At 46.3% G+C, this 21,627-nt stretch overlaps 1 protein-coding gene across 5 annotated transcripts; it reads right to left on the reverse strand.

Annotated features, from left to right (window-relative positions):
• Positions 1-344: 344 nt before the first annotated feature.
• ADAMTS13 (ADAM metallopeptidase with thrombospondin type 1 motif 13) lies at positions 345-21,610 on the reverse strand. 5 transcript variants are annotated; one of them, XM_040605269.1, is made up of 29 exons: positions 21,426-21,610; positions 21,048-21,114; positions 19,933-20,216; positions 19,594-19,735; positions 19,091-19,227; positions 17,866-17,949; positions 17,656-17,780; positions 16,733-16,879; positions 16,264-16,398; positions 15,574-15,724; positions 14,815-14,919; positions 14,208-14,359; positions 14,023-14,086; positions 13,351-13,477; positions 12,978-13,126; positions 11,494-11,614; positions 10,719-10,799; positions 10,264-10,445; positions 9,685-9,820; positions 7,863-7,992; positions 7,024-7,213; positions 6,186-6,303; positions 5,742-5,871; positions 4,167-4,371; positions 3,375-3,684; positions 2,756-2,902; positions 2,120-2,296; positions 1,593-1,777; positions 345-1,300 (listed from the first exon to the last, which is right to left on the reverse strand). In XM_040605269.1, the coding sequence occupies exons 1-29, from the start codon at positions 21,498-21,500 to the stop codon at positions 1,142-1,144; spliced, it is 4,215 nt and encodes a 1,404-aa protein (XP_040461203.1). In that variant the 5' UTR covers positions 21,501-21,610; the 3' UTR covers positions 345-1,141. The 5 variants fall into 5 exon arrangements, with proteins under 5 accessions (XP_040461203.1, XP_040461204.1, XP_040461202.1 ...); XM_040605270.1 differs by having other exon boundaries at positions 6,186-6,300; positions 19,091-19,230; XM_040605268.1 differs by having other exon boundaries at positions 19,091-19,230.
• Positions 21,611-21,627: the final 17 nt, after the last annotated feature.

Genomic DNA, 21,627 nt, shown 5'->3' on the forward strand with positions numbered 1-21,627 from the left:
TTTATTGCATCCAGCCTAAAGAGCAAGGGCAGATGCGTCCAGCCAGACTCCAGGTGCAGAAAAGACCCTTTAAGTGGTATATTGTGATTTTGAGGAAGATGACAGATTTGGACCAAAGCATGGTCCAATGTTCAAGATAGTAGATAAAAACAACCCCAAAAAAAGGTATTTAAATCAAACTTGAGTCAATATTTGTCGCTGTTTTAAAATGCCTCTTCCTGCTACAACTTATATCATGCAGCCTCAATCTCTCATTTCACAGTGCCTGTGAGAAGAAGATACAAGCAGATTAATAGCGCAGCTACCGTTCTTATCTGAGTAAATATGTCTTGGCACCAAATCCGTTGTTAAGAAACAGAATTCTTTTATTTTCCCATAGAAAAGAAGTACTGGTATCTGTCAGATATATAATAGTAGAACCACAGGAGGGGTGGCTGGGGAGGGACCTCCGGATGCTTTTTAGTCCTCCCAGATAAAGCCAGCTGTTCACCAGGGCTTGACCAGGTCAGCAGTGCCCCAGTCTAGCCAACGCCTGAAAACATTCAAGCTTTCAGAGTGACCTGTCCTGGCGTTGCACTACCCTCCTGGGCAAAGAAACACTCTTGCCCTCACATGTCTCTAGTCTTCTTGCGCTAGCTGTTTGTCCCCCTACACATCTTTGCCTTCTTTAGAACATTCCAGGATTTCAAGGGGCCTCAGCTTTAAGGGGCATTTACATAGTGAACTTAATGGCTAAACCATAATTGTAGCTACTTGTGATATACAGAGGTTTGTACAGGGACACTGAGCCACTGCAAAATTAAATGATTATCCTAAAAGGCCACGGTGTATTACAGAAGCAGGACCCTGAGTCTTCAGTGTCCAAGCCACTAACTGCAGACACGTGAACTGCATTAATACCAATCAATACAGACAGAGAATCCGTATGAGGACTATTTGCTAAATATTTGGTAGTTACAGGTCTTTCGCATCACCTTTATAAATGTTAACCGAGATCCCAAAGGAATGAGTAGATATTATTGTTCGTACTCCACTGATGGTGAAGCAGCTGCAAAAAGATTAAATGACTCATGTGGCCTCGAGCAGTGAACAGACAGCAGTGACTAATTGGCCTTTCTCAGTGCAGTGGCCCTGGCCCCTTTTATTTAGGCTCGATAGCATGATATTCAGCCCAGAAACTGGTCCGGTGATCATTAACATTTTCATGGAATTCAATTTCAGCTTGGCTTCCTGTCGATTCCCAGAAGAACTGATGTTTCCCATGGAACACCATCGTCTTCATGGTGCTTACATCACGGACCTGCATAAAGAAAAAGCAAACCATTGCATCATAGCAACCTACAACTGAAATACCCACAAAATACTGGGGACTTGTGATTTGGTCACCTATGGGGGAAAAGCTGCCCTATAACAAAGGTTAGAAGAAATATATCAGCCAGCAGCAGTGCTCATTCCCCTCTACGTTTACATTAACAGAGATCAGAGCCTGACACTCTAGGATTTGTGATTGAACTTTGCATCTAGATGGAAATCTCTAACGAGGAGATGTGTCCATTCACATGCAAATCGGCCCCTTTAGGTTTCTGACTCACCAGGATGTAATTAAAATGCGTTTTGTTGCTCTCATTGTCTAGGTCAATGTATAGGGCTCGGATAGCTATGCGATGCTGAGGAGCCACAGTGATGAAGGTCCGACACACTACTGCTCGCCTTCCACCAGGCAGTTGCACAGGATTCACTATTTCACCTTGGGGACCAAACAGCTGCTTGTCACAGTCTGAGAGGGGGAAAGGGAGCAGGAAAGAAAATGATTTAGAGAAGCGTCCAGCATCTCCAAGAAGAAATAAGTTAAATTAAACACAGGCAGAAAAGTTTCTCTAAGGATTTTCATCTGGGGAACCTCCAAGCATCCGCAAACACCTGCAGGGGCTTGCCTTTAAAACGGAGGGGTAGTCCAGAAGTAATAATAACTTTAACACTCCTCAAGAAGGGGCTTACTAGCTGCTAAAAACGAAGCAAGACTTCCATAGACTTCCATAGGCAACCATGATCCGTGGAACTCTGTGGGCCTTGTCATGGGTGACGATCTAAAGGAACAGCAAAGCTGTCAGTAAGGTACCTTGGTAATATTTTTTAGTTGCAGTTCTGCTGTTGTACTGAAGGATGACCCCGTTTCCTGGCAGCAAAACACGCTGTTTCACAATCAGCGTATTCGTTCTGGAATTTATCAGTGACAAAGGGAGATTCCTGCAGCCTGTCCGCCACATCATTCGCCCAGAAAACAGCACTACCTCACCTGGAATGGACAAGCACAGGGACTAGAAACGCATTTACTTTAAGTAAAAGACTGCAACCTATCTTATACGAGTCTGGAATCAAGTAATTTCTGCATTTTGTCCTTATCTTATCAAAATCTGTCATGAAAACAGTCCAGTTAACTAATCTAACTGTACTGATTCCAGCATCTAGAGGGTATGTTACAGGGAGAGTTTGTACAAGCAGCTTCTTTAACCCCATCAGGTCTTTCACCTCATATCTATCAACAAAACAGGCAAGAAACCATTACGTAGGGGGAGGAAAGGCATCAGGTGCGTTTAGTCCCATCGAGCAACAACGTGGTGGGACAGAAAAATTTGTAAGATGGTTTCAGATTTTACACAGGCTCCAAGGCAGCAAGAACCTTTCAGGGCACCGAAGGCACAGGGGAGCAGATCTCCCAGGGCCAGGCCAGCCCCCCGCACACCGCGGGCAGTACCTGCGCTGCAGTTGAGGGAGCTCGCCAGGATGCTGACGGTCACCTCCTCCCTGAGGGGACGTCCGATGGCCACCGTGCAGTCGCTGCTCTCTACACCCATCATGTTGATGACCCCAGTGGCATTAAGAAAGAGCTTTCCACAGACATCTGTACAGCAGAGACAGATGAGATAGTGTCCTGGTTTCGGCTGGGGTGGAGTTAACTTTCTTCTTAGTAGTTAGCACAGTGCTGTGTTTTGGCTCTGATGTGAGAACAAGGCTGATAACACACTAACACTGTGGATAATGCATCCAGAAGGAACGACAGCTGCTGAAAGACAGCCCCTGTTCCCTTTGCGGCACAACGGACACACAGCACACACCTCCTGGGTAAAGCATAGGAGCTCGCTGCTGTCCCAGGGAGCCAAGTCAGAAGAGCTTTGGGAAGCCCAGGGAAGGGAGTTATTGTTCCCAGCTCAGACAATACGGGCATCTCATGGCATGCTGGAAGGAACAGCGCGTTGTCCCTCCTCATCAGAAATATTCCCTCACGCTGCTGTCCCTGTACGGCAGTAGGGTCACCACAACCCAGCTGCACGCAGCAAGCACCTCTCTCTACTTTTTGGTAGTGTCCTCCTCACCTCCACCGGTCTCTGTCCCTTCCCGAGGCACAGCTGGCGCAGCAGATGGAGGAAGATCCAGGTCCTTGGAAACTGCCTCTTTGGTGGCTGCAGCTGTCATCGGAGGCACGGCTGGTGTCCCTGCCTGCAGCTCTGCGCCACGGGACCCAGTCCCCACCACCTGCTCAGGACAGGGCCCCGCGGAGCAGCCACGTACCACAATGGCCTTGGGGAAGTGCCTGCAGAAGATGGGGTTCACCTGCTTACGGGTTAGCGGGTTGAGGCAGAAATCCTGCCGTGTCTGAATGCCATTCCCACACGAAGTTGAACACTGCAGAGGAAGAAACCCACAAGCCTTTATACGTGTGTTTCAGTTGGTATTTAGAAATAAATGTATTTACTGGCTCAGACACAATCTTTTGTTCACTGAGGCTGTTCTACCACTTGCCCTTTCAGTGCTCTAGTTCCACCAGCTATAAGACAGCCCACCTCCAAGTGGATTTTCCAAACTATATCTTTGAATTGCAGAACCACTTCCTAAAAAATCCGAAAAGACCCACATTTCAGAAGAAAACACGCCAAGGGCCATTTTTAATCTGCTGGCAAAACTTTAGCTGAGAAAGGTGGGAAGCAGACCTATAGCTGCTAAATACAGGGCAGTGGAAAAGATGGAAAACATCCCTCAAAACAGTTTAGCATTGCCGTGGAAAGTAAATATACAAGGCAGAAGTAGTATTTCTCCCCCATATGTTTTAGGGAAGCAAATGGCACTGCACTGGACACCCAGTGCTGCATCTGAACAGAAGCAAATACCTCTGACCACTCGCTGAAGCTCCATTCATAAGAGCACATTCGGATGACACAGGGGACACGGGTAAGGGGCTTCTCTGCCACAGGACACAAACGCTCCTCCAGCAAAACCTCCTTGCCGTGGTGAATCTGCACACAGGTGACCAGCTGAACAGCTAAGCCAGGCCCACAGCTGGAGGAACAGGGGCCAGCTGGGGTTACCTTCCATCTGACAGAGGATGTGGAGGAGAAAAATTAAGTCAGTAATGAATCCCCACCCTCCTCTGTCTCTCGCTGTAGAAAATGCGCTGCAACTCCCTCATCCTTCCCTTCTGCTTCCCAGCAGCTTTCTTCACCCCTCTGCCTCGCACGCTTTGCTGCCTACGGCACTAAGAAGGCAGCCTTTGAAACAAGGCTGGGCAGCCTGGAACAGCTTTGGAGCTGGACCCAAGCAGAGGGCATCCACATTTTGCAAGCCCACAGACTTGAAGTACGCGTTGAGCCTTACTCTGTGTCCATTACAGTCTTCCCCAGGGTGACATACACAGGCTTAACTGCAAAAACAATCTTTATCTGCCTCCAAACACACATCACTCTGAACAGTCAGATCAGAAACAGACCCAGCGTATTTCATCCTGGGAGTGGCATCCTGCAGAACGTAAAAAAGATTCAGATGCCGGTGGCTTTCCAGTCCCACAGCAAATAGGGCAGGGTAAGCTCTTCCCTATTTATCAACCCTGAGCCATATCCTAGACGACACCATACATGTTCATGAACAACTGCTCTTCCCCAGCGCGTGCTCTTGTGACCCATACCACTATCTCAACCTCAGAGGGCACAACTCCAAATTACACGGCTCCCGCTCCTCTGGGTGAGGCAACCCATCACACTGCCACAATCGCTTCTGCCTTCTCCCCAGCCTCCCTTGCACAGTGGAGGAATTTGTGCGTCACCTCTCCTCCACAGCTTACACTGCATGAGCCCATATTGTAACGCCACCTGGGAATAATGCAGCCATCTGTCACTCTTCTTCACTGGATTTTAAATCCAACCAGTCTATGGAAGTACAACTGGAATTCCGTTAATGCACACACACACACTGGCTCATGTTTGAAGGGATCAGCACTCACCCCACCACGTGCAGTCAGCAATACTATAAATCCTAAGGAAGGTGCAACCAATTTCCTTCAGTTCTCAGAGCAGCTATTCCAGATTCTTAGAGCATTTAATTCTAGCTACTTTCCTTGATGCTATGTGAAACTGTACAGCTGGCAAACATGTCACCACCTTTTGCAATTACGGATTTGTTCCTACTTCCCCAGCATAACAAGGGATCAAGAGGTTTTCAGTTTTCCCCTGGACTCAAACTCCAAAGACTTCACCTAGTTCTGCCTGAGAACATACCAGCCCAGGAATGACTCCCAGTTTGCTGAGTATGGGCCAGTGCTGCTGGTTTTGCAGCTGGCTGTGCCTTCAAAGCAGGGGAGAGGAAGATAACATCCTCTGAGTAGCCTGGCCCTTACTTTGCCATGTCCCTGGAACTAGAGAGAGGAAGGAAAGACCCTTCACTGGCTTGATGTCTCTTGGTAAGTGCTTTACCTTGGTGGGCAGGGACGGAGGTCGCAGACTTCCGTCCTGCTCTCTGGCTTTGGCACTGGATGACAGTTTTCTTCTTGGGTTTCCTCTTTGGTGTCAAAAGCCACACATACATACTGCACCTGAGTCTTACCTAGAAAGGGAAGCGATCTTACTGCATGGCATGCATGCAAGAGTGGCAAATAAGCCAAGCAGTGTCAGTCGCATCTGTGTGTACAAACCAAGCCCCAGGCACACTTATTGCAGTCATCCCGCCAACTCTGAAGCACAGCAGCAGCCAGCCAACCCTCTAAACTATTCCCCACCTCAGACAGACTCAAAAAAATTGTGATCAGAGCTACACATGCACTTAGAACTGTAGAGGGGAAAAGACCAGGTCCCTGAGGTTCCTAGGCACCAAGCTCACACCTACAGCCAATAGTTCCCTACAGCACTGAAAGATCTCACCTCTACCACAGGAGACGGAACACTCGCCAGCCAGAGGGCTCCAGACATACACAGTCCGATTTTCCAGTTGGATATGCCCAAGTGACTCTGAAGTCTGAAGTAATTGTGCATCTTCCTCCTCAGAACAGAGCAAAAAGACCCAGACTGACACTGGCATCTGCTTTCCACACCAGTCCCAAGCTAGGGAAGCTGGGGGATACCTCCAGATCAAGCCTACAACATATTTGCTGTCACTGAAGAAGGAGGTACATTTAAGCACTCTCTCCATTTTTGCAGAACATTTAAGTATCGGGAATAGTTAAGGAAATCCAACAGCCAAGACCCATTCTAATTCATATTACCTGAAAAGAGATACCCGAGACTGAAAAATGCCTAAAACAGTATCTTCCCCATCTGTAAATGTAAACCTGGCAGTGGGTCCCCAGTATGGATTTGGACTGGTGATCCTGTGCTGAGAAGCCCTCTTCCCTGCTAGAAATCCTCCCTACCATGTCAGAACCTCTCTGTTTGCCAGTGAGGTATTTCCTAGTGGACCAGGGGTTATTTCTGTTTCTGGTTTTTTTGGAGTCTGCGAGGAGAAATGAAGAAAGAACACAAGTCAACAGCTGCCCTAAACAAACCACCGCTATGAACTGATGAACCCAGCAGCATAAACTAAGAGGGGACAGGGCTGTCTGAAGTGACAGGATGAACCTTTAACTGGGCAGGCATCCTTGGTGTCAACCACCCTCCCAGACTCCAGTAGTAATGTGGTTCTCCTTAACAGGTAGCCTCCCACAGACCACAAGTGCAAAGCTCCCAGTGAGACTCCTGAAACAAGCCAAGCCAGTAAACTCACTTTGTCCCAGCCTAAAGGGCAGACATTGACCACACAGGGCACAATGGAGAGGGGTTTCTCTTCTGCTGGGCACAAGCTGTCATCCACAACAGACTCCGATCCATCACGAAACTGAACACAGGTCAGATTTTGCTGGGCAACTCCAGTTCCACAGACAGCAGAGCATTCGCCTATCTGAGACATCTTCCACCTAAATGGGAAGTAATTGTAACACCCTATTTCTCATCTGCAGAATGGTCACACCACCGATTACAGAAATAGGTCATACAGAGGACTCAGCTTCGCTATTCCAAGAGCTTTGTCTGGATGTGATTGAGAGGACAACTGCTGGAAATTTAAGTCCTTGCACTGACAGCTTTCTAGAACTAAAAGCACCTAAGCTAAAGAGCTATACTTCACAGTGTAAAGATTTTTATTAAACACTAAAATGTCTATAAGACCTATGTCTGGGCAGGCTTGGCTCTTGGTCCGCTTTCTAGTCTAATTAACACAAGGGTCTCTCTAGAGTAAGATCAAATCTTTGTTGGCACAATCTTGGAAAGGATGTAAGCAGACATCTTCTTCTGGCCGTGCCCCTGAACTATTTTCATTTAGCAGGCTGCTGTAAGGACTGTCTCCCATTCATTCAGCTGATATCTCAATTACCTTATGGGACCAAGAATGAAACATGGTTTGGGATCTGCTACACTGTTATAATTAGGAAAAAACTACTTCACACGTCTCCTGGTTTTGTTTTTTTTTCACCTTGCACAATGCAAATGAGGCTGCAGAGACTGGGTTAGCTGGCAGAAAAGAAGCAAGCAAAGCAAGAATTCAGCTGAGCTTCCAGAAACACCAACCTGTACAGGCATGGCTCCATGGCACAGGGCTTCTGCTCTGAAAGGGGCTGCGGGCGCTCCAGACACCACTGATCCTCTATTATTTCATTCTTTGTCTGGTCAAAGCACACATGATCCACTGGTCGTGTCCCTGGGATGCAAAAGGAAAAGGAAAGGAAGTGATCAACAAAGTGAACAGTTCACCTCTATCATGCTAGGAAGATGCAGTAATTTTGCTTTACTCACATCATCGGTGTAAGAAAATACCAAATTTGGGAATACAGACATTCTATAAACACACAAACCCCTTATTTCTCATAAAACTTTTCCTCAAGGGTTTTAAAGTGACTTTCCAAGATGAACACCCCAGAATATGAGAAGTTTGATGGATAAACCACTGCCAAAATAGAAAGATTGCTCTAAACTGGCCATTTGCAAGAACACGGTTATCCATCATAATTTGGTCCAAATTACTCCTAACGATCTTGGTGCCTGACTGATGAGGGACAGGTTGCTGAAAATAAGCTCTAGCAGTCAGCCATTTTTAAATGACACTGTAGAACTAATCACGTAACATCATCACACAGCCTGTGTACCCCGACAGCACCGTGCCAATGTCCTCAGAGTGATCATTAATAACCAAAACTAGACTAGAGGTACTGGAAGAGGAACTGCAGACTTGCAGCGCCTGTGGCATGCAAGAAATGAAATATTCATCAACTACAGCTATAAAGAAGATCTTTAACAATATTGAACCTAACAGGTAAAGCAGGTGAAATTCCAAACTCAAAAAAGTTACAAGCAAAGCTGTAAAGAGCCTTCATCGCAATGAATGAGCTACCCACAGTGACAGGCATTCCTGAACCTCAAAAAGCACAATTCTGAGAAGCAAATGTCAAGAAACACTCAGCAATGTTAGCTTTTCACTACCCTCTTTGTTTTCAAATAACGTCTAACAGCAAGGAGGGCCTGAGCATCACTTTCAGCTCTCAAGATGCAATTTCAGCTTGGATTCTCAACTGTCAGTTAAGTCCCAGCTTTCTCATTTTTTTTGTTTGTAACTGCATTAGCTGGGAGGCCCTAGAGCATTTTGAGTTCTTTACTTCAGGGTTTCAGCCATCAGTTCACCTGGGGAACGTGCTGGAGAAAAGCTCTCCAGACATAACCAGACTTCCATAAGTATTCATGAATGAATTTTCTAAATCCTTGTCATAAAAGTCTTCAGAGGCTTGCCAGTGTCATCTGTATTACCTGGTAAACAAGATGTCAGACCATCTACCACAGTGATCTGTTACAATCTGCATTATGATTTCTTCAGGGAGACAGAAAGGATTAGCCATGGCACAGGAATAGAATTCTAAGAAGGAAGTTTCATGATTAGCTCTGAGGCTTTAGTTAGACACTAGATACCACTTCGGTCTCAGACTTTTGATGTTTAGCCAACTTCAAATTACAGTCTTCAATAACTTTGAAAAATCTGAGAAAATTATTTAGTCTTAAAACCAAAAGTTTGGTTAAAACCTCTTTAAAGATCCCCTTCACAATGGAACGTTTTCACTATCATTGTGATGATTCAGTTCATTTGCTGATTTGCTAATTTAGTTCAGAAGATGTGCCACTCTGATTCAGTTTAACACTGGCAACTGTAGCTCACGTTCAGCAATTTGCTTTTAAACTCAGTTCAGTTGTTTAGTAAGTTCTAACCAAGTATCGCTGATGTCCTATTTCTTTCAGTCAGCCCAGGAAAGCCCACAGAGTCAAGATCTGGGTGACTACCAGCCTGACAAATGAGAAGCCTGCCCAGATGTCTGCAAGAAGTAAAGACTGAGTAGGGCTGCCTCACCTTCCCCACAGGTCACTGAGCACGGCCCCTGCTGAGGAACCCACACATACGTCAGATTCTCTCTGGGGACAAAGTAGCTGAAGGCGATGTCTGGGTTGGTGACGTTGCCATATTCTTTTCCATACCTTCGATAGACCTGGTGAAGGAAAAAGTTGTGGTCAATGCACAAATCAGCTCAGGCTCATTCCTTAGAACGGAGATAAGAGAAGCTAGTCTCCCTTCTTCCCACCCAGTCCTGAGCCTCGATGACATGACCCTCAATTCTTGCCAGATGCAGTCAGAGTACTCACCCTGGGAATTCTGTGCACAGGGCACTGAAAACAGATTAAGCCAAGCAAAAAGTTTAACGCAGTACGCTTTTCCCCACACAACCATCCCCCAGAGCTGCAGAAAGCCTGCGGGCAGCCAGCCCTCAGCCTTTCCCAAAAACAGCAACACCACCACTCTTAGTAGACACCATCTCCATTGGCCTTGGACACGAAGCCTACTGCACCTGGGTTCTGCACTGCAGCAGAGCCACACAAACTCAGCGTGGCCAGCTCTGACTGGCTCCTTTCCAACTCTGCTATTTTATTTCACCTGTATTTCAATTTCTTCTTGTGTTGGTCCATCCACATGGACTTCCTCCAGGCTTGGCAGGTTGTCCTTGGTGAGAAACACTTTGTATTTGATCTGGTTGTCTTCCAGAACCGATGGATAGGTGACGTTCAGTGAAATTTTCCCTTTTCCAGCAACCACATACTCTCCTTTAACCTTCACAGCTAGAGCAGCAGAAGTATCAAGTGAGGTTAAGAGATATGATGTGGTCACCAGGGCCACCTGGTGTTGGCAGCTACAGACTGCCCATTTGCTACAAACCAGTTTGATCCAAGTTGGCCATCCTAAAGAGCATGGTTTCTACCACTTCCCACTGAAGAGCATCCCACAAACAAATTGCATCATCAGGAAATTTCCTCCCAAATTCCATTTTCTTGGTTTTACAGCCTTGTTTTAGCCCTGCCTGTAGTCCCTCCTCTCCTTTTCATTCAACTCACCCAAGTGTGTGAAGAGTGGTCTCCGATTGGTAACGTGGACCAAGGTGGTGTTATAAGGCAAGGACAGAAATGTGACGTACTCTGGAAGGATGGAAAGAAGATATGGTCACCTTCCACTACTGTACTGCTGTTAAAAAGGCTGGGGATTACAGATCAACCTCTCTTCACCCTACTAGCACGCTATCCATTAGAGGATAAGCCTTACAGGCAGCAACAAAGCTTAATTGTAGACAAGGGTTATCTAGCTGAGGTAAAAAATACCAGGTTACAACAGTGATGGCCAGCAGGCTAAATTCACACTGCCCTTAGTGTTGTCAGCTTGGCTCGGACATAGCGATGGTGAATACAGCAAACAAAACTGAATTCTGCATCCCATTCTCATCTTTCTTTCCTTCTTTTTATGTTCTCTGCTAATATCTGTATGTGATACTGCAAGAGACAGATCAGTTCCCAAATGGATGTTTAACATCTCAGAAAGCATCTGACATAGACCCCAGCTCCCAGTAACTTACTGGACTTCCCAAATGGCTACATTGCTGATCCATGTCCAGAGAACTATGACCACTCTGACTACACAACAGCTACCTCCCTGCTACACATCTTAGCTGTCTTCTCTGTTAACTACCCAAACTCCGTTGCCATATCCTCCATAAAATAAAATCAAGCAGAAACAAGAAGCCACATACAGAATATTATGAGCACTGAATATGCATACCAATATGCACCATGCAAATACAGCAACGTAACACTGAGCCTGAGTGCGGGGACTACAAACCTTTAGCTTTTCCTTCGGTGTAAGACCCACTCACTTCAGTGCAAGTGGTATTATCGCCCCCACAGACCTTGCAAGAGTCCATTACCTTCTTGGAGTGCATCTGGCCATCACACCCGAATGCCTGAGCAAAGGGGAGAGTCTGTCAAGACTTGCCTATTCTGAGAATAAAAGAAGCGAATGAAAGTGACATTGCCTGAATCCCTGAAACTGCCTTTTTCATTTGTCATGTGAATTTAAGAAGACAACACAGACAAAGATGCATTTGCACCTAGACCTACCACTATACAGCAGTATGCAATGCCAGGGGTTGCAAAGTCTTAGCTGAGAGCACAAGTTTCATTAATTGTGGGACATTTTCTTTCCCATAAGAAGCAGCCCAGAAAAGTTTCTCCTAAAACAAAGGCTCTGCACTCCCGCTCTTCTATGAATTCTTCCGGGGGAGCAGGGGGGCGCAACCTGGTAAAGCCCAGGAGAACAGTAAACACGAATGGCACGTTCTAAAGGAATCTTTAGGTCCCCAAACCCCAAACTCAAACCTAGCTCACATCCTTCGGCCTGGCCTTCGATCCCATGGAGCTCAGAAAATAGATTCTATGCTCATTCCCACGAACGAGACCAATTTACACAAAGGTGCAGGAGGATCTCAGCAGGCTTAACAGCAAAACATGTGCAACTGCTGAATTTATGCTAGAGGCACAGATCCCAGGCTTTGGATGCTGCCATAAGATACGTAATCAGTGCCAATGGAAGAGCAGAAATCAGAGCAGTTATGTCTACACCCTCTGCTGTTCATTAGGGGGAAAGGCATTACAACGCATGGTGAAGACAAGGCTAATGAGAAAAACATAGAATTTTAAGAGTGTATTCTGGGAATGTAAAGAAACAACAGAAAACATACAACCCAGTCAGCACTGAGCAGTTACTGAAATGCAGACAGTGCGGGGGAGTTATATTCAAGTTCATCATGAAAAAATGCCTTTCTCACATCCAATCCAGAACAACAACAACAACAAAAGTTATACTTCAGTTTTGATAAGTGATACTGCGACAATCAATTTGCCGAGCTCTGATTCCCAGGTTTTACTCTTGATTTTGCTACAGACTCTGTATGTTCAAAATATGTAACTTTTCTCCAACAGAGTCAGCATTTTATAGGGCTATTTATACCATGCAAACTGAACAGCTAACGATGTCTGTTCAACCAACACATAAACCAATTGCTTCTTGGATTAGGGATGAACAGCCTTACATACTTAACGGCATAATTAACTGAATATCTTATCTAGAGGGCATTGGCACTAGATGTACAGACAGAACAGTAGATTTGTTGGACTCCATCCAATAAGCTAGGAACAAAACCCTCTTTTAAGAAGAGCTTGCTCTGTCATTTAAGATACCTTTTTTTTTTCCCCTGATCCTACTAAAACAACTCCTTTGGTGCAGATTACGTGTCAGAATTTCACCTGGATCCCCCAGGCACTTACTCTACAGCTTCCCATTACACACAGATTGAAAGCCCCATGGCGCTCCGAGTCATCCTGCTCACATCTGGTTCCATCTACGAAACTGTCTTCACGGCTTACCATGAACTGGTTTTCAATGGCCCTGCACATATGCTTGCATAGCATGTCCCCTGCAGGAGGCAGGCAGAAGAAGAAAGGAGTTACTCTTTCAGAAAAACACGTGGCTGACCATCAAGCAACGGGAAGAAGTCAAAAGGATCTGGCAGAGAGGGTATCCAGGTTTCATTGTGAAAGCCAAAACAATCAGTGAAACGGCCTTTTGACTTCAAAGTACAGACAGATCCAGGAGCACTCCCTTTCACAAAGAAACCACGGTTTCCCGGTTTTTCCTTACCTTTGGCAAAGCCAACAGCAGAAGTCCAGGTATAAAAGGATGGTGCTTCTACAGTGAGATACAGTGGCTTTAAATTTGTTGCTGCACATTGTTCAGCCATAAAGTCCTGCTGGGTCATCAAACAGTCCTACAACCCAGAGAGAGCTGTGTGGGTAACGAAGGGACTGAGCACAGGCTCCCAGGAAGCATCTTACCCGATAATTACAGGCGGAAAGCAGCGGCTGTGAAATGAAGCACCAAAACAACTCCAAATAAAGAAAACCACTTTCAAGGGAGGCTGCGGGACATGCAGAGAATTGCGTTTGGAAGCTGATTATCTTTGTTATTTATACAAAACAAACGGATAAGGAAAACAGGCACAATATAAGAATGTCCCTCTGAAGAAAACTATCATTAAGTGAGCCACTGTTTTCTCAGCATCTGCCCTGCTATGAGGGCATAAAGAAAATACTTCATTACACGTGAACAGCGCTATTAAATAATACTGCTCTCTTCAGACACAGTGGAACAAACACCTCTCCTGTTGCGAGACAGATGAAGGCTGTATTCCAGACCTTTAGTCCTCCTTCCCAGAGCAGTCAGCTGTGAGACATACAGTCCCAAAGCATACAGGTCTCAAAGGGTTAAACAGCATTAAGAAAAAAGCTCAGAAGATGTGATGAGCTCCATTACCTGAGTATTGCACATCTCTGCTTGAACACTGGCACCACGGCACTCCTGCCCACCAAAAGCAGGCCTGGAAATGACAGAATTCCTCAACAGGGGCACGTTTGTCCCAGGCAAAGAGCAGGACTCTGAGCCCATGGCCCTGAATGAGCCCAGGGGCACTGCGAAACCCCCAGCCCCCCACCGCTTACCTGGGGTTGTTGCAGAACCGCTGCCTTAACACAACCCCACCTCCACAGCTGCGGGAGCAGGGGGAGAAGGGGCTCCAGCCGGACCACTGCCCATGGACTACAGCCATGGGATTCAATTCTTCCAGAGAGCTGCACTGTCCCTTGGAGCACCACTAAGGCCAAGAATACACAAAATGGGCAGCAGCACCACAGTGAACCCAGCAGGGCTGGGATCTACAAGCACAGCACAAGACCCCACCTTTTGGCAGGCCAGACTATGAGAGAAGCCCAAGCTGAATGAGACACCTTCCCACAAGAGGCTAAAAGAGTCTTATTCCTAATTGTACTCCAACACAAGGACAGGGTTAAAACGAAGAGCTGACAGAGCATTTCAAGTAGAAAGTAAAGGCTTGGAAGAGAGGTCAGATGCCAGCCTATAGAACTGCAAAGCAACTCCAGAGACAGGACAAGGTGGAAACACCAAGAGCAGCTGGTACCAGTTTATGACTGGAGCGTCTGGCATTAGCTCCCTGGCCAAGGGGCAGTGAGTGCCACGTACCTTCCAGCCACCACCAATGTCTTGCTAAGAGTTCCATAGCACCCACACCAGGGTCAGCAGCCTCCTTACCTTATTGATTCCACACTCAGTGCCATCCAAGAGGGGAACAAGAAGCCGAGTACAGCTGGATTTGTCTGCTGGTTGTACATGGCATGAGAGAACTTCACAGATGTCCTGATGCGACAAGAAAATCAGGGAGTTCAGGGAATCACTTAGGCTCATCAACACAGCAGTCCCCAGAGCTGCTCCATTTAAATGGACCTTTGGTTTCCCCACAGCTACCCAACAACGCCAGCAAGTGCCTTCATTGCTCCTGCTATGGGGCAAAAGCTGTGGGCATGTCAAAAGGCCATCACTTCCAGCTGTAATGCTATGAAGATGATTAGCTGAAGCAATTAAAGTTTCACCCACCTTAGTGCTTCCTCATTAACAAAACATGTCCAGGTGGCAGCTATTAGCCATGCTGCATTTCCCAGGCAGGGGGACTGAGCAACGGTGGGGGAGCTGAAGGAATCCAATGAACAAGAGCTCCCTAAGCCAGGACCCTGAGTAAGTGCACCCACCATCAGTGCCACCAGCACCACCACGCTCCTGTTTGGACAGAGGGCTCTGGGTACTCTGCAAACCTTAAAGGAGCCTTATGTGGTGACAGAGAGAAGGGAAGCATTTTAAAAGCCTTTGAAGGTTTGTTCTTTGCCAAGAAATCTGTAGCAAGAAAGCACCTTTCATCCCTTCCTAATAAAAAAGTCCCCAGCTCCCTTTTCCTGAGCCTTGGCTCCAGAACATTTCTCTGCTGCCCCTAGTAAGACAGACAAACTTTCTACCTACAACATTGCTGTCAGCAAAGGTGCATGCTGTGGCAACGCTCCCGAAGGCTATTTTACATTGCTCATCTGCTCCATAGTACAAGCCAGGCTTCCATCCAGGGATGCTGCCGTCCATGTCCGGCAGGTCATTTAAGCAGTTTGTTTGGCCTGTGCTGATAGAAACATAAGAAATATCACTTTCCCAGCTGCAGGCAGTAAGGACAACGACATGTTTGCAAACTTGTACGGAGTTTCATTCTGGGAGTTGGCTGCTGCTTTCCCAGACAACACATGCTTACTGTGGGCTGTGATGGATTTAGTCGCAGCAGCTGCCTGGAGATGCTCACAGTTCCCTCCTGCTGAAGCTATAACAGAAGCCCATTCCTGTTCTTCCCTCAGCCAGCTCACAGCCCACAATGCTTCTTTAAACCTAGATGCTCTGACATTTTAACTAAAATTTCCAGGCTGAGCTAGTGTCTGAGAAGTCCAACACAGCCCAGGCATTAGTCACTAACCGAAGTAATTTCCAATCCCTTGAAGCAAAAACTGGGTTCAAGCTCAGCAACAGACACAAGTGCTAAGAAATAACAAACCCCTAAGCTTTTCAGTTCCTCACCTACTGAGAATTTTATTTTATTTTGTTCCTTGGCTGCTTCTGCTCTCTCCTAAGCTCCCAGCACAGGGGGCACATGGAACTCAACCATCCCCTTACCTGACAAAGGCCAGGAACTCTTCTCGGCTGCACTGCGACCAGGTGAGGTCGATGCTGTTGTGGTTTCCTGCTGAACCCATGATGTAACCACTGCTGCTGCACTGATTCCCCTCACCATCGTGGGGGATCCCCAGACTGTAACAGAAGCAGCAGTGCCTGAGAAGAAATCCAGCGGCTGAGTTCCCTCAGAGCCTCTCTTCTCTAAGCAAGGGCTGAGCTCCCTCTGCAGCCTTTCCTTCTACTGTTGTCACAAAAGGTCTCCTCTCCTCTTTGCAGCTTATAATTGTCAGAGCATGCAGGAATGCAAGACATGCAAAGAACTCTTTCCAAAAGTTTTGAATAATCTATAGGAAACCCCCTGTTATACCAAGAGATCCTTTTCCTTCTTCAAAATCCCTTAAAACTGGGGAATGTTTTCACATACATACAAATAAAACATATTGGGATACTGTGGGGCTTTCCTACTGACCTGTGCCCAATCTCATGGGCTATGGTGACTCCAAGGTCAAAGCCAGTGTCCTGGGTAATAACACAGCTCCAGAAGGAGGAGCAAACTCCACCTAATTGAGTCACTCCACGTAGCTCCTTGTTCCCATCAGGTAACTCCAGGTCAAACCTAAAGTAAAGGAGACAGATACAGAGGAAATAGCAAAGAACCATTGCAGCTAATAAAGTCAGGTCTAGACAGGTCTAGACATTCAACTGAATTTATTTGCACTTTCCTGATCTAACTTTGCCAGCCACCTAACATTTATTTTGATGCATGGAACTCCCTGGGGGCAAGACAGTAGCAGTAGGGCCCCACAAGTGCCCACTGCTCAAAATCTGTGGTGACTCTACATTAAAAAATCCTGATGTCCCCAGGTAAGCAGAACCGAATAAAATGACCTAAACCTATTTGCAAAAGACAGAGAAGTATCACAATCTCTTTGAAGAAAGAGCACCGAAACAAAGCCATTGCACTAAAGAAAAGCTTGGCTTCGACAAATTTAGCCAAGGCAATTTACAACAAGGAGCCTGAAAGTCCCACAAAATGTCTGAGTCAGAGTAGTATTAGAAATCTTCCATGGAAAGCACCAGTGGGTTTTCACTTCCAGTTACTGTTTGACTTCTCTGCCCACAAAAAGCTGCAGTGGGTTTGGCTGTGCTGCTCTGGAAGCACATAATGTCTGGCTCAAGTCTGGCTGGTCAGTGCTTGGGGAATATTCCAGTTCCTTCAGAAACTGAAGCAACAGCCCCTCTGTCCAAGTGCATGACACTAAGACCAGGAGAACAAACCCACTTCCAACGACTCTGTGATGCCCAGCTGCTGGAAGACCCAGTACAAAGCACTGTAACAGCTGGACACCAGTCTGTTTCCAGTCCTCTCCCAGGGCAGGGGAGCTGTAGTACCTGGTGACGTAGAGGACAATGTCAGCATGCTGGGGGTCAGAGTCATTCTGGGGGTTGACCTTCTTGCTCCACTCACAAACACTGATCAGCGAGGAGGTGATATTGGTTGTGATGTTCACCTCAGCCTAGAGTGAAGACACATGTTCGCACATTTCACACACCTTTTAGCAACCCCTTGGACAGCACTTGAACATAGTCCTCCTTGCTTACCTCTGGTTCTCTCAAAACAAGCATTTGCATAAGATGAACCCTGAAATGAGCACCCAGCGAGGCATCTCTCAGCAGCTCTGCTCCCTGTTAAGAGAATGAAAGGATTCAATAAAGAAGGCACTTGGGTGACTCCCACTACCTGTTCCCAGTAACAGGGCTGCATGCACTACAAAGGTAACACACCTGGTAACCGTAAGGGGTAACCATAAAATCACGGGGAAGTACAAAATTAAAGTATGCATTACAGATGTAAATAAATCTGTCAACAGATGAGAACTGTGGTTAGATTTGTCAGATACTCTGAAGCAGAGAGAATAATCTGCATGGAAAACAAGTTTCATAGGACAGAAGAGTGAATCATGGAATCACGAAACAGTTTGGGTTAGAAGGGTCCTTAAAGATCACCCAGTTCCACCCCCCTGCCACGGGCATGGACACCTTTCCCACTATCCCAGGTTGCCCCAAGCCCCATCCAACCTGGCCTGGAGCACTTCCAGGGATGGGGCATCCCCAGCTGCTCTGGGCAGCCTGTTCCAGTGCCCCACCACCCCCACAGTGAAGAATTTCTTCCTAATATCTAATCTAAATCTACCCTTTTTTACTTTAAAACCATTATCCCTTGTCCTTTCACTACAAGCCCTACTAAAAAGTTTGTCCCCATCTTTCTTTCAAGCCCCCTTTAAGTACTGAAAGGTTGCTGTAAGGTCTCCCTAAATGCTAGAGGGTTTCTTTGCAATACGCGCACGCACAGAAAATGCATTACAAAATTCTTAATAATAGCAAAGGAAGGCATTTAGATAAATCCTGTAATAGAAATAGAATGCTGAAATGCAAAATGTAAGATTAATTCAGTGGATGTGGTTCAATCTCACTGAAAGCAGGAGGGACTGGATCAAGGCTCTGGTGATAAAATACTTGTTACTGTACCTGACTTACAACGTTAGTAATGAAATGAAAAGCTACATTTTCTATGTGGGTTTTAAAGCTACAGCCCCAAAGCTTCTGACATCCACTTTTACTCACGCAGCTCCTTGTAGAAGGGGAAGTTTGCCATGCAGTGCCAAGGGAAGCAGAGAGGGACACTTGGCACATGAGCGGTGCTCTCTACTAGGCACAGGTAACCACAACCACCTCTGGAAGTGCACTCAGAGGTCCATCTGCCTGTGTCACAGCCTGTGACACTGTGAGCTCTCACACCGGGACAGCAATCCAAACAGCTACTCACAATGTTCAGGTTGGCAAGAATATATCGCTCCGTGTCCTCTTTGTGGTACAAGTAAACATCTGGACCGGCTATGACCATCAGCTCCAGATGTTTGACAGCTCCCTCAGCCCTCTTCTGCAGGCGAGAAGAAAACTGCCCTGCTGAACAGCACAAAAGGACACAACGAGTTTAAAATGGCAGACAACACAAAAGGTCCTACAGGTCCACTCCCTCTTCCTGAAAGACTAGAATAACCCAGCTGGAAGACCCCTCCTCCAGTTGCTTGCTCAGGTTTCCCACTTCTGCTGGTTTCTGTCACCTGCCAGCATCCTTAATAATGCACTCATGCTATCAAAATAACAAATACCTAAAGGAAAACACAGTAGTTACACCTCAGTGAGGTAAGAAACATATTCAAGTATACTCAATTATTTGAAGACACAAATTTTTCCTCTGAGCTCATGCAAGCAACCCCACAGCTTTTCCCAGGTGAACCAGCAGGGCTTCCTCTCCACGTACATTACCTCTTGCTGTATTTGCCTCTCTTGTGGCACTTCTGAAGAGAATGTGAGGTCTGGAAAAGCCGAGGTCTTTCAGCAGAGCCACATCTTTTTTTCTGACAGGCCTGATATGAATCTTTTCTTCATCTGCAGTGACGACTCCTTGCTAAAGGAGATGAAATTCCACCTCTGAGTTATTCCAAAGACATATGCTACCAGTGGAGAACTGTGTGCCATACCCTTCTTGTTTCTCCTTTGTGATGCTCAGATTTATTAAATGGATGGTTCACACGTCTGGCGCATCAAGCTGCAAAGCTACAAAGGCTGTAAGAGCTTGTAAGAACAAGTTCAGTGCATACTCACCAGCTGCCCTTCACAGTAGGTCACTCTACATACAGCCCCAGGAGGCCGCAGTGGATTTCCACCTGCAAAGCAGTTGCCTGAGAATCGCTTCAGTAAGCTAAAGGAAGAGTTCACCACTTGATTGCTCACAAAGGAAGAGGAAAGGAGGGCATGATCCTCTAGAAATTCGAAGGCATAGAGCTCTCCCCAGGCCTCAACAGAGCAATGCTGAATGCGGCAGGACGTCAGCCCAATCTGTTCTTCTCTACAAGGGCAAGTTGGCTCGGCAAGGACAAACTCAGGTACTGAAAGAAATGAAACAAGACCAGAACAAAGCAAACAGTTATGAGAGACACTGATACACAGAAAACAAAATTAATGATCTATCTTCCTAGGAAAAAATACTCTCCAAATGACAGCTGTGGCCTTTTGGGGTCATTGTGTCAACAGACAAAGAACAACTATGCTTTCACATATCCCAAATTGAGGATAACCTAATTGGGAACAGACAACAGCTCTGAAACTGGCTCCTGATTTTTCGGCACTTTCGCTGCAGATAAGAAGAACAGTTCATTTTAACAAAGGCTGAGACAATTTTACTTCCTGAGATACTAAGTATTACCAAGTGCGAATTATCGTAATACAGACAGAGACACTGGGATGAGCACTAGGTGAACTCACAAGCAGACAATACCCTTCCTTTAAGGATTTGAGAGTTCAAAACACATCTTTATTTCAAACTATCATCAATCCAGACCCGGAACACTAGCGTCTCCATGTATTTATGTTTAAAAAATTAACAAGTGCATTTAAAATTATTTTTAGTTTAAGCTTCCCACTCAGAAGACCTGGATCTGTTAATCTCATAGAAAAATACCAGTACAGGGAGCAAGGACCACAACAGAAAGGTGTGAAAAGATTTACCCTATCTCCTCCAGCAGATTTTAAATACTGACCAAGTTCTTCAACAGCTTTCACACTGAAACGTGGGTTGCCTCACTAACGTGACTCAGAAATGCTAAATGCTTGTCAGATCAGGGTTTGTTAATAAGTGTTCTTAGTGTTATCAAACGTACAGGGTTAGAAATAAACTGACAGATGTGTTCTAAAATCAAGAAGGAAGGAGCTCTGCATACCATCAGACACTGAGCTGGTTCCAAAATAAGAGAAAACATCTTCTGCATCCAAAGCGCTGAGAAATTTCTGCAAGAATAAGAATAGCTTTACATTTTTTTTAAGGAAAACAAATGGATACAAGACTATCGCTTAACTGAACCTAACCTGGAAGGAACGCCAGCGAACAACTCAACAAGTACCAGCGCCAAGTTCTCACGGCTTTGTTCTGCGCTAAGCACGGGCTGCACAACAGCACCCGGAGGAAATAGCTTTATCTTCTTGATTAGTGAGTTTGGCTGGATTTGGGCTTAGAACACGTTGTGTTGTCTCTTCTGTTTTTTTTCCTAGAAATAAAACAAGCCTTCCTGGAAACTGCGTTTCCGAGAGGTCAGACTCACCTCTCGGGACGGCGACGGCCAGCAGGAGCCCAAGGGGAGCATCATGAGCGCCCGGATCACCAAGCTGACGAGCATGCTGGAGGAGCCGCGACCAGCGCCACGGCCTCAGCACCGGCCCGGGGGTGATTCAGACGATGTTTGGCCCAAGGCATCACGTGGAGCGGAAGGGACGAGCGCAGGGTTTAAACAAACAGGGGAGCTG

Source organism: Falco naumanni, chromosome 9 (genome assembly GCF_017639655.2).
Source record: "Falco naumanni isolate bFalNau1 chromosome 9, bFalNau1.pat, whole genome shotgun sequence".
NCBI classification, from domain to species: Eukaryota; Metazoa; Chordata; class Aves; order Falconiformes; family Falconidae; genus Falco; species Falco naumanni.